Source organism: Micromesistius poutassou, assembly GCF_964030765.1.
Source record: "Micromesistius poutassou genome assembly, chromosome: 16".
Classification (NCBI taxonomy): Eukaryota; Metazoa; Chordata; class Actinopteri; order Gadiformes; family Gadidae; genus Micromesistius; species Micromesistius poutassou.
The window spans coordinates 16346674-16359830 of NC_140286.1; the positions used below are offsets into that span (position 1 = coordinate 16346674).

Sequence of the window (13157 nt, forward strand, 5' to 3'; positions counted from 1 at the left end):
TACCAGAACATACCCCACCCAGAACATACCCCACCTACATGTATACACAGTAAACACCCTAGACCATTGCACAGGCGTGATGACGTAGTCCCTGGAAACCGTTTGATTAACCCAACCCTATCGCCACGGTTACCTCATTATCCAATATTATCGTTTTTCTCTTCATTTGTTTTATTCAAACGATACAATTTTTTTTTGTAATTATTATTTCCTGCCAATGAAGCAGATTGATGTGAGAGCGGGAGAGACGTACCTGGGAGTCGGGCAGGGCCCCGAACTCCATGGACAGGTCTTTCTTCAGGTCCTCCACCCCCACAGCCTCCTCCACCTCCTCACGCCTGCTGTTGAAGCAAGACTCCATCCTCACCCTGGAGACCGGGAGCAGACATCAGCCAACCACCCTGGTTACCTTCAACCAACCACCCTGGTTACCTTCAACCAACCACCCTGGTTACCTTCAACCAACCACCCAGGTTACAGTCAACCAACCACCCTGGTTACCTTCAACCAACCACCCTGGTTACCTTCAACTACCCAGTAAGCTAACCGCCCTCAGAGACTACAGAGTGACCAATACATGCATCCTGATCCGTCTGTCTGTCTGAGCTCCTGTCTGTCCGTCTGAGCTCCCGTCTGTCAGTCTGAGCTCCCGTCTGTCAGTCTGAGCTCCCGTCTGTCTGTCTGAGCTCCCGTCTGTCCGTCTGAGCTCCCGTCTGTCAGTCTGAGCTCCCGTCTGTCAGTCTGAGCTCCCGTCTGTCCGTCTGAGCTCCCGTCTGTCCGTCTGAGCTCCCGTCTGTCCGTCTGAGTGATGCCTTCACGTCAACAATCAGAAACACGTCGTCACAGACTTATTGACAGAGTTGCTTATCCTGAAAATGGTTGATTTGTCTACTGGTCCGTCATACAGGATGAGAGCTGGTCCTGGGCACTAGTCTACTGGTCCGTCATACAGGATGAGAGCTGGTCCTGGGCACTAGTCTACTGGTCCGTCATACAGGATGAGAGCTGGTCCTGGGCACTAGTCTACTGGTCCTGGGCACTAGTCTACTGGTCCTGGGCACTAGTCTACTGGTCCTGGGCACTAGTCTACTGGTCCTGGGCACTAGTCGACTGGTCCTGGGCACTAGTCTACTGGTCCTGGGCACTAGTCCTACTGGTCCTGGGCACTAGTCCTACTGGTCCATCATACAGGATGAGAGCTGGTCCTGGGCACTAGTCCTACTGGTCCTGGGCACTAGTCCTACTGGTCCATCATACAGGATGAGAGCTGGTCCTGGGCACTAGTCTACTGGTCCGTCATACAGGATGAGAGCTGGTCCTGGGCACTAGTCTACTGGTCCTGGGCACTAGTCTACTGGTCCATCATACAGGATGAGAGCTGGTCCTGGGCACTAGTCTACTGGTCCTGGGCACTAGTCCTACTGGTCCTGGGCACTAGTCTACTGGTCCTGGGCACTAGTCGACTGGTCCTGGGCACTAGTCTACTGGTCCTGGGCACTAGTCTACTGGTCCTGGGCACTAGTCTACTGGTCCTGGGCACTAGTCTACTGGTCCTGGGCACTAGTCTACTGGTCCTGGGCACTAGTCTACTGGTCCGTCATACAGGATGAGAGCTGGTCCTGGGCACTAGTCTACTGGTCCTGGGCACTAGTCTACTGGTCCTGGGCACTAGTCTACTGGTCCTGGGCACTAGTCTACTGGTCCATCACACAGGGTGAGAGCTGCTCTTAGCACCGCGCTGCTAGCCGCGGCTAACACCAGCGACGCCCGGACTTGGTCTCTGGTTAGAAGACCGTCAGCGCCTTCGTTCATTCATTGACGCGTCACTCTCTTACATTAAGCAAAAAACACATCCAACTAGTCCTAATTACCAAGTGAATTCAACATACCTGTGGAAAGGCTACGAGCGCAGAGCTAACACAGTCGCGGTCTTATTTTGAATCAGACTCAGATCTGACCAATCACAGGTCACGGCACCGCGGAAACCACTTCTCCGCGGAATGTAGACCGTCGCCTCCTGGCTGTTGGAGCGCGCGACCGCCGCCTGGCGGTGGAGGACCGCCTGGCGGTCATGTGACCACGTGTTGACAGACGTTAGATGTTGACATCTGTCAACACGTGTAACTTAAAAGAAGGACACTCCCCGCATTTTTATCCTTGGAGTACTTCTACCAGATTTAAAGTTGTCTAGTCTGAACAAAAAAATTGTTATTCGTTGCTCCCTAGTGGCTAAACACTGCATTGCAGTCACATGGAAAAGTACGGAGACTCCGACAGTGTTTAGCAAAAAGCGACTGTTTAGCAAAAAGCTAAACAGTCTCTCCAACTGTTTAGCTTTTTGCTTAGCTTTTCTTTAAAGTGTGGGGACAATTTATGGGATTTCTTGAGAGCCACCACGCCAGGGGTTTGCTTGAGGCTTAGATTGACATTTCTGATGCCAGTGCAATATTTCCAAGCTTAACCTTGTATAGAAAATGCAGGTTGTAATTACTTATACATCTTCTTCTTTTTTCTTCTTATTATTATTTGCTTGTACTTTGTTTTTGTTTTTGTATTTGTATTTATTTTGTATTTGTTTTATATGTGAATAGTTATATTTGTCTGTATGTTGAAAAATTTGAAAACTCAATAAATATATTTCTAAAAAAATAAAAAATAAAAAAGGACACATGTTTTTGATGTTTTCGCCTGGAATGTAAAACGTTCCTATGATCATATCTTAATCTCTCTTTAGAATTGTATCCTAATATTTGATTGTCGCCCTTTATGTCGTTGGCTAATCGGGGCAGGCCATCAGAATATGGGCGCTGCTGAGTACCACATACAAATACACCTGTCTTCACTAAATGAAGTACTCCAGTTTGTGGCCTTTTGCGTCTGTACAAGAGGTTACCAGGGGACAGTGACGGGTCGGTTACTACATTTAAACTCACTTAAACTCTTGCAGCCACCGTAGTTAAATATTGTTGGCTTGTCCTTTACGTCAGAGCGCACCAATCAGCCACGTGCTGTGAACGCCACCTTTCTGTGTGACCTTGAAGGTTCAAGGGTCACCAGGCTCTGAAACCACCGACACGCAGAAACACCAGGCCGTTATTATGTTGTTATTTGTTATTGTAAAAATATATATATATATTTCCATTCTCTTTTTGCTACAAATTTCAAACCCTTAATATCCCAAAATACTAAATAGTGTGTAATTTGTTGTTGTTAATTACATCTAAAAAATACAGTTTTCCTTCTCAAATGCTAGTGCTAACAGAAAGGATTGTTTTGATTTTGTATTTGGACTACATCCTCACCAAATATAAACTTGAATGCACTTTAAATTAATGTTAGCATAAACTGTATGTTTGTTAATATGTGGCCTTCCAGTATTAGATTGATTTTGAAATAATAAAGAAGAGTTGACAAAAAAAAGTCTAAATTGTGTGACGGCCCGTCACATATAGTGTATACTATAAAGTTTAAATAGCATAAAGTTTGTCCTGTCACTAGCAGAGGGACAGGTCGTGTTGGTATCCAACACCCAACACACTGTGTACATTACAATGAATAAATCATATGTAATAATGACAACTAATAATCTAAATCCCTAATCATTTGGCGAAAAGCCTCTTTCTATGGTGTCATAGCCAGCCTGTGATCCTACTACACAGCCACAGGACACTTTCCATACATTGATCCTCTTGGAACAATAAGGGACAACATGGATGACTCATGGTTAGCGTAAGAAGGATACAATCTTTAATCCGTGCTTAATGAAATAAGACCTTTGGACAGTGCTGTAATCAGGAGCTTAACTAATCTAGTCCCATAGATAAGAACAAATGTGTGTGTGCAGTGATTCTTTCGTACACTTTTCGTAAACCGTCCTTCTTCATTCAAACTTTTTTTTTCGAACCAATAGATTATAAAAATAATCTCTCACAATCATTGTCACAAACAATGAAAAATATGTTGGTGACCATTTATGTGGAATATTAATGCCATGCTGAGTGGCATTTAAGGCACAGTTCTAGAGATCATCAGTAAAGCACACACTAACATACATTAATAGCAACAAATACAAATAGGATCTTATTTATATACATTATATTCTATATAAGGTAATTTATATACAGCTATTCATTCATACACAGCTAGGTATCTGTAATGGCTTTTATTATTATAAATATAAAGTATATACATGCCAATGAAAACCCATCTGGATGAGATTGAAAAAACGTTCACAGGTCACAGTTATCTGAAGGAGCGCCAAAGCATTTTGTGCTGCAAGAAAATCTTGACCTTTGCCTGACAAAATAGAGAATCCTTCTGATTGGCTTAAATTGCACCTGGTGGAATAGGCCTTGGGTCAATCCATTGGTGCATTTGTTTATGAAATGAGCACAGCAATGCTTCTGTCGCCCAAGGCAACATTTGAATCCACAGCAATAGAGTAGGGGAGTCTTCAGCCCGTAATGTTAATATACCTCATTCCTATCTGTCGCAGTTTGAGATCAGAAATTAAATAATATATGGAGGGGGAAAGTTATAGGTAGAAGACTAGGGGGAGTTATTAGACAAGAGTTCATGTGGTAAGAAAAGTAGGGCGTTCATTTACAAGTGGTGAGTTCATTTACATTCACATTCATTTTCTAACAGTGCAAATCACTGATCAACATCTGGAGGTAGTTAACTTGCTAAGTCTTAGTTAAATATGTAGGGGAGTTAAATGTCTTGTTGTTATGGGTGTTATATTTACAATGTGGTAGTTATATACAAAGTTGAGTGGCAGAAGAGAGGCAATCCGGTGGTTCTGGAGAGCATCCGGAACCACATTCAGACTCTTCTCGTCGGTGTTCAGTTCCCTCCATGTTTACATGAGCCCCTCGTGGCTGAGCTTCAGCTTGTACCTGAAGTCTACATCGTAGGTGGGCTGCAGGATGCCAAGGCCAGCACGTGACTGGTCAAGAGGAGGAACTTTGACCAGTGGGTCCAGCAGCTCCATCTCAAAGTAGGACAGGGCCAGTGTCAGAAACTGCTTGATCTCGTGGATGGCAAAGAAGCGTCCGGGGCATTTGGTGACCCCGGAGCCAAAGGGCATGTAGAAGTAGCGCAGCCGTCGGCCCCCGCGGTAGAAGGTGTTTTTTTCCTGACCGTCTTCATCCAGGAACCGGTCGTATTTATACTCCTTCAGGGAGGCACACATGAAAGAAAAAAGGTCATTCATTCATTTCAATAAAATCTACTAAAGACAGCATGTTAACTCAAAATTGTATTATAGAGTAAAGATTATAGATTGAAGATTAACGTTTATTTATTTAAAAGTGTTCAAACATATTTTTTTTAACAGAAACACACATGGCCATATCTTGTAATTGTTCATTTAGAATATCTCTCTTACATAGGGGTCTTCAAAGATCTCGGGGTCAAAGTGCAGCATGGGCGGGTACAGGGCGATGACGTCATCCTTTCTTATGTGATATGATTCCTGGTTGTCAAGGTGAAGCAGGAAGTTCTCCTTTGCGATGCGGACGTTCATGGAAGCACTGGATAGACGCATGGCTTCTTTGATGATGCTGTCTGGAATGGGAGGAAACAAGACATAGGTATTTTTTAAACATGAGATATTTGGTAAGGGTTTTAAACATGAGATATTTCTTTGGTAAAGTAAGATCTGTGCGCTCGCTGTGTACAGGAGCACGTCCGGGGCCAGCGCTGGTGTGTTCTAAACGTACCGAGGACGTGCATGTTGTCCAGCTCCTCCCTGGTGAGGGTCAGCCGGGGCCCGTTGGGTTCCACCCGTTGACCTGTGCTCTGCAGCACCCTCTGGACCTCTTCGCGGGCCGCTTTCATTGCATCTGGACTCCTGCAAATGCATGTCATTAATATTGTGGCCAATTATTAAAACTTGAAAGAGAAGTGCACTTATATCATGAAACATTTTTTCAGTATGAAGTGCCTTTAGTGCCCTTAACCTTAACCCTTAACCCCCACTGCTGCGGACATCCAAATAAACCACTGCTCAGATGGAGCTTCACCCTACACACACAACCTAGAATATGAATATAGGTGTGTGGGCAAGCCTAAGGCCCTGTCCCAATTCTCCCCCTTCCCCTAGCTTTGAGCCCTAACCCTAGCTTTGAGCCCTAACCCTAGCTTTGAGCCCTAACCCTAGCTTTGAGCCCTAACCCTAGCTTTGAGCCCTAACCCTAGCTTTGAGCCCAAACCCTAGATTTGAGCCCTAACCCTAGATTTTGCGCGTTCCCACGAAGGGGTAGGGTGTCCCAATACTTAAAGGAGCAAGGGGGAGTTCTGTTTGTCCCTTAAAATCAACCCTTGAAGGCTAGCCAGCTCGGGAGCTGACTTGCAGCTAAAAGCAAGTGAAAGCAAGTGTTCTTGTTAAGGGGAGAGAAATGGGACTGGGCCTGAGGCTCTCTCGCTGTCGCAGTCCACCGCTGGCCAGACAGAGCTCTACACATCCACACACTCCTCGCCGCTGCTGTCCCGGTCATGACATCAATCAGAGTGGAACGTTCACATAGTGGGTTGTTTTTTTTGCGGAGACTGGCAAAAACGTATATGATTTTACACTAACAGAACCATGGCTGCCTGGAGTTACAACCAGCGATCCCATATTGTCTCAAAGGGCTAACTCCCAGGTGTCCCAGCGGAGCAGGTACCTGATGAGGTAGAACAGGCTCCAGAAGGTGGCGGGCAGCGTGTTGGCCTGGGACGCCCACAGTAAGGCCACGTGGGTGCGGGCCTTGCTGATGTCATTGAACGTTGATAGGGAGTCATTGAGGATCATCCTCATTGAGATGAGGTCAGAGACATTTTCTCTCTTGGACAGGTTGTCAGCATGCATGGTTTTGGCAAGGTTCTGAAAATGAAGATTGTGATGATCAACTGACTGCACATTATGTGGGGATCAGATAAGTGTTTTTGTTATACGTCATATGTGCATGCCTGCAATTTGAACATGTAACTTGTAAAGTAACGTTTAAATAAGTAATGACTATAATGAATGTCGGGAACATCCACACACACTGGTATTTGGTCTCATAGATGTGTTTGCTGTGCATAACTGAGTGGAAGATGTCTACTGACCTCTCTAGCACTGTGGGCACTCTTGAACACATGTATGGGCAGACCGGCCACTAATGCCGGGAAAATCTTGTCAAACTCCTTGAAGTTTTCCAAAGCATTGAGCACCAGGGCCCTCTGAGCAGCCTTCCGGGCCTGAGGCTTATCCCTGCCCAGCTCCTTGCCAAAGAGAGTCAGGTAGCCAGACTCAAACATAACCTAGGGGAGAAGGAGGCAGTGAAAGAATGAACAATGGTATCCAAACAAAGTACACCCATACTACATGTATAAGATAAACAACTGGGGGGGCAACAGTGCACCAGAAAAAAAATCCCTTGGATGACTTGGCCCAAAGCATTCAGATATATATATATATATATATATATATATATATATATATATATATATATATATATATATATATATAAAAACCTATGCCGGTTTTAGCTGTTATAGAACACAAATCCAGAATCTCCGTCCTCCCGTCGTATGGTTATTCAACCCTACATACTATCCATCATAAACCAGTGGCTTCCTGAGTCCTGGTGGTCTATGGGGTGGACTGCGTACCTATCTGTGTATATATATCTACACTACTGACCTTATAGCAGAAGACAAAGAGGCCGTCCACCTCCCAGCGCTCGGCGCAGGGCCGCAGCGTGTCCGACAGCATGACGTCCTGCAGGTGGCCCATCATGGCGTCGATCAGGGAGGGCAGAGCCTCGCCCTGCAGCGTCTTCAGGAAGGTCTGGTGCAGGTTCTCCGTGGTGTGGCCGTGGCGAGGGTCAAAGCTGTCGTGTCCAAAGGCCTGCAGACACAATTAGACAACTTCAGGAATCAGGGTCATGCTAAAATGTGGGAACCAACTGAGCACAATTTGACCTATTTTTCTGTGTAGGTGGACTAGTTTATCTTTTGACAATAAATATACATAGTTATAGGTTTGAAGTCATATTCTTGTACTTAAACACAGCACAAAATAGTTAGGGATTTATAACAGAGAGTAACTCTTACTTTGACAGAGGTAGCAAAGTGAAATTTCATCCAATCCAGATGTCTGCCCTGACGAATGACTGCATGGTAGGAGAAAGGGTCGCAGAGGAAGTGGAAGTACTGTCCAGCGATCTTGCAGGTGAATATATGGCCATATTTTTTCTGACGGCTGCGTAGAAACTGAAGTGGGTTGGCACCAAACTGTAGGGCACAGCCCAGGTAGGGAATGAGGCCGTTCTCAACCGGAGGTTCTCCAGGATTCCTGTAAAGTAGGCAAAATGGAACATATTCAATGACATAGCCACACTTTATTTCACCGTTCAGTTCTCCCATATATGCTCTGTGTGACGATGCATCACATGCTCTGTGTGACGAGGCATCACATGCACTGCGTGACGATGCATCACACTGAACATCCGCTCAGTGAGGGAGTGTCTGTATTTGTATGTTTGCGCTTCATTGTCAAGCAGCTAAAACCGGTAGAAAAGCCCTGGCAGCCCCAAGCCAAGTGTTGCTAATGAAGACGCTATAAGGAGCACTGGTGAGGCTACAGGTTGAAGCAGTGGCTCTGACCGCTGGCGGAGGAAGGCTTTCATCACAAGGGAGCAGGGTGGACTCAATGGGCCCTTTATAATAAAGACCTTGGCACTGGCAAAGGTTACAAATCAATGTAGACCCATTCACTATATGTTCCATCTCCCACCTGTGAATCACTATGCTACTGTCTGCTGTTTATCTCTCAGTAAAGGGACTGCAGCGGTGAGACAGAACAGCATAAAGATTGCATTACACTAGGATGATACACAGTCATTAGGATGATTGCCGTTTTTATGAAGCTACACACTATAGTAATTAGAACATGAACTAAATTAAGATGTTTGCTACCACAGGGTCAGCTTTATGACACACTGAATGAGTGAATTGTTCATCTCCCCCCCCCCACCAGCTGAGCCTCCTCAGACCGCCTCCCTACGCCTCATCAGGTGGAGGGACGCTCACACAGCACAACAAGAACACATACATGGTTTATTTAATAAACACCAGATCGGTGAATCATTTAACAATATCATTTGAACACAAATATAACAACAATAGGTGATTGCACACCTACAGTGCAGTAATAAACACTGTGCCTGAACTACATTTACTGGGTAGATGAACACCATGTTGCTCACTCAGGGGTGAGAGAATCCCATTGCAGTCACTAGAAGAGAGAGCTGAGAGGTGTGTTACCTGCGTCGTATCCCCACAGCCAGCCACAGCAGGCAGCAGAAGCCCACCACGACGGCCCAGATCAGAGCGATGCTCAGCATCATCTTTGTGGAGAGGTTGACGGGCTCTGGCAAAACACTGATCGATTGCTTCTTAGTTTCCTTGCTGAACTTAGATTCTTTTTTGGAAAGAAATATGTAACAGATATTTAAATCACTTAATCAAAATGTGAAGGTAGACTGACGGAGTGATTGCCATCTAATCATATTACAAATAAAGGTGGGTTCAAAAATGTATTCCAATGCCTACCTAGCTACACTCAACGCTATAATTTCTAAAGTGCTTCAAGTGCCACTGTGGTTCAGGTTTTTATACTTTTCTCTCCTCAGGACATAACCAGAGGACAGTTGATGATGTCACCAATGGAGGAGTAGTTGACAGCTTGAGAACCCGCCCCTGTTCATGCCTGGTATCTCTCGGCAAACACTGTTACACTGTTGGACTCTCTCTAGGAAGCCTCGCTTCAATGCACTATCAACATATGTACACTGTGTATGTGTGTGTGTGGCCGTGCGTGTGTGTGCTTAGGTACAATGGCCTTGACTGTTGTCCATGAACAAGCCTACCTGAAGGACAGAGAACTGTACCACGATAGCACTGCTTGGTTGGCAAATAGATTCAAGGTTATCTCTTGGTGTGTCTGAACCGTTTGTATGTATTGATGAGTGTGCAGTGTGTGGATTCATATTACGCATGTGTATGTATTAACACATGGACACATGGAGATAAATATCAAAGTTATATTATATTTGTATATATATATACACACACACACACACACACACACACACAGTCCTATACAGCAGCAGGCTGAGAGATATATTTGTATACATACACTCCATCCTCATGGGGATACCTGTGACACTTGCTTGCTGATAATGTCAAGGCTAAGCTTGTAAACTGATAAACGTGCAGTAGATATGTCAATCCAACACATCGTTTTTGGAGAATATCTATTTTTTTTTCCTTTATCTCCTCTTTGCCAGTTATGACCAAAAAAATATGTTTAGTCGACAGTTTTTATTAAACAGTTGTGATACAATTATGCATAATGTTTTACCATTGTCGTCAAAGTATTAACTGTATGACAATACTCAAGGTCATTGTAATACAATATAACTTTCCTTATTACTTTGCAGATTAAATTCATTAACTATTTTAATTAATGAAATAACATAATTGCACTAATACTATTACCAACTACTACTATTACTAATATGACTGTTTAATAATAACAATGATAATGTTTGCTTGATTATTAAACTTTTGAAAGTTATTCCAAAGTGTGATAAAAATTAGAAATAATAAAAGACTTGAGCGACAGCGATGTGATCACATCTACATTACACCGTTATGTTGGTATAATTAAGCTTTTGTTTATTTGTTCATAATAGTCAACCAATATGAAAATGTTTAAGTAGTTTATGGACCACGAGGCCTCAGTTCCTCGTCCTTTCAATGTGACTTTTCTGATCAAATCACACAAGGACGCATTCACTGTCAACCCCAATTCAGATTTTGATCTCATTGTGGATAGGTCAGGGTCGCATTCTGTTCAGTCTGGCCATGACCCATCAGAAATAGTTTAAACTGCAAAAATGTAAATAAATAAACTGCAATGGCACGCGGCAATGTAATGTATGTGGAGTGTGTTTGTTTCAACTAACTTTTGTTCAACTAATAAAAGTTAATTTAATATTTAAAAATGCAACAACAAATTAAGGTTGATATTAAACTTTATCCAATATTCTCTCCTTAACCATGAATGAGGCCTATGCTTAGAAAACAATTTTAAGCAAAGACGAAAAAAGACCCCTCTACCTTTGTAGTCACCAGCATTTTACCAAGTATTTTAATAATAATTGACAGGGACAAAAGATCCGATAACATAAACATATAATAGACATATAAAAGTAACCAGTGCCTGAGTCGACTCAGTCTGCTGGGTCTTCTAACCTAGTGTAACCTCTGCCTGATGGGTCTTCTAACCTAGTGTAACCTCTGATGGGTCTTCTAACCTAGTGTAACCTCTGCCTGAGTCTAACCTAGTGTAACCACTGCCTGAGTCTAACCTAGTGTAACCTCTGATGGGTCTTCTAACCTAGTGTAACCTCTGATGGGTCTTCTAACCTAGTGTAACCTCTGATGGGTCTTCTAACCTAGTGTAACCTCTGATGGGTCTTCTAACCTAGTGTAACCTCTGATGGGTCTTCTAACCTAGTGTAACCTCTGCCTGATGGGTCTTCTAACCTAGTGTAACCTCTGCCTGAGTCTAACCTAGTGTAACCTCTGCCTGAGTCTAACCTAGTGTAACCTCTGCCTGAGTCTAACCTAGTGTAACCACTGCCTGAGTCTAACCTAGTGTAACCTCTGCCTGAGTCTAACCTAGTGTAACCTCTGCCTGATGGGTCCTCTAACCTAGTGTAACCTCTGCCTGAGTCTAACCTAGTGTAACCTCTGCCTGAGTCTAACCTAGTGTAACCTCTGCCTGAGTCTAACCTAGTGTAACCACTGCCTGAGTCTAACCTAGTGTAACCTCTGCCTGAGTCTAACCTAGTGTAACCTCTGCCTGATGGGTCCTCTAACCTAGTGTAACCTCTGCCTGAGTCTAACCTAGTGTAACCTCTGCCTGAGTCTAACCTAGTGTAACCTCTGCCTGATGGGTCTTCTAACCTAGTGTAACCTCTGCCTGAGTCTAACCTAGTGTAACCTCTGCCTGAGTCTAACCTAGTGTAACCTCTGCCTGAGTCTAACCTAGTGTAACCTCTGCCTGATGGGTCTTCTAACCTAGTGTAACCTCTGCCTGAGTCTAACCTAGTGTAACCTCTGCCTGAGTCTAACCTAGTGTAACCTCTGCCTGATGGGTCTTCTAACCTAGTGTAACCTCTGCCTGAGTCTAACCTAGTGTAACCACTGCCTGAGTCTAACCTAGTGTAACCTCTGCCTGAGTCTAACCTAGTGTAACCTCTGCCTGATGGGTCTTCTAACCTAGTGTAACCACTGCCTGAGTCTAACCTAGTGTAACCACTGCCTGAGTCTAACCTAGTGTAACCTCTGCCTGAGTCTAACCTAGTGTAACCTCTGCCTGATGGGTCTTCTAACCTAGTGTAACCTCTGCCTGATGGGTCTTCTAACCTAGTGTAACCACTGCCTGAGTCTAACCTAGTGTAACCTCTGCCTGAGTCTAACCTAGTGTAACCACTGCCTGAGTCTAACCTAGTGTAACCTCTGCCTGAGTCTAACCTAGTGTAACCTCTGCCTGAGTCTAACCTAGTGTAACCTCTGCCTGATGGGTCTTCTAACCTAGTGTAACCTCTGCCTGAGTCTAACCTAGTGTAACCACTGTCTGAGTCTAACCTAGTGTAACCTCTGCCTGAGTCTAACCTAGTGTAACCACTGCCTGATGGGTCTTCTAACCTAGTGTAACCTCTGCCTGAGTCTAACCTAGTGTAACCACTGCCTGAGTCTAACCTAGTGTAACCTCTGCCTGAGTCTAACCTAGTGTAACCACTGTCTGAGTCTAACCTAGTGTAACCTCTGCCTGATGGGTCTTCTAACCTAGTGTAACCTCTGCCTGAGTCTAACCTAGTGTAACCACTGCCTGAGTCTAACCTAGTGTAACCTCTGCCTGATGGGTCTTCTAACCTAGTGTAACCTCTGCCTGAGTCTAACCTAGTGTAACCACTGCCTGATGGGTCTTCTAACCTAGTGTAACCACTGCCTGAGTTTAACCTAGTGTAACCACTGCCTGAGTCTAACCTAGTGTAACCTCTGCCTGATGGGTCTTCTAACCTAGTGTAACCTCTGCCTGAGTCTAACCT

The 13157-nt window shown here is 44.4% G+C and overlaps 2 protein-coding genes across 2 annotated transcripts in view; both read right to left on the reverse strand.

Moving 5' to 3' along the window:
- The window catches only part of kif20ba (kinesin family member 20Ba), a 54428-nt gene extending 52436 nt beyond the window's left edge, over positions 1 to 1992 (reverse strand). The window contains exons 1-2 of the mRNA XM_084480964.1: positions 1890 to 1992; positions 254 to 368 (exon numbers count right to left, since the gene is read on the reverse strand). Coding sequence (XP_084337090.1) covers positions 254 to 361 — 108 coding nt within the window. The 5' untranslated portion in view covers positions 362 to 368; positions 1890 to 1992. The remainder of the gene's footprint in view (positions 1 to 253; positions 369 to 1889) is intronic.
- A 2155-nt stretch (positions 1993 to 4147) lies between these two features.
- cyp7a1 (cytochrome P450, family 7, subfamily A, polypeptide 1) lies at positions 4148 to 9626 on the reverse strand. The gene is made up of 8 exons (XM_084480966.1): positions 9298 to 9626; positions 8086 to 8326; positions 7673 to 7879; positions 7096 to 7290; positions 6669 to 6868; positions 5724 to 5854; positions 5390 to 5568; positions 4148 to 5176 (listed from the first exon to the last, which is right to left on the reverse strand). The coding sequence occupies exons 1-8, from the start codon at positions 9378 to 9380 to the stop codon at positions 4862 to 4864; spliced, it is 1551 nt and encodes a 516-aa protein (XP_084337092.1). The 5' UTR covers positions 9381 to 9626; the 3' UTR covers positions 4148 to 4861.
- Positions 9627 to 13157: the final 3531 nt, after the last annotated feature.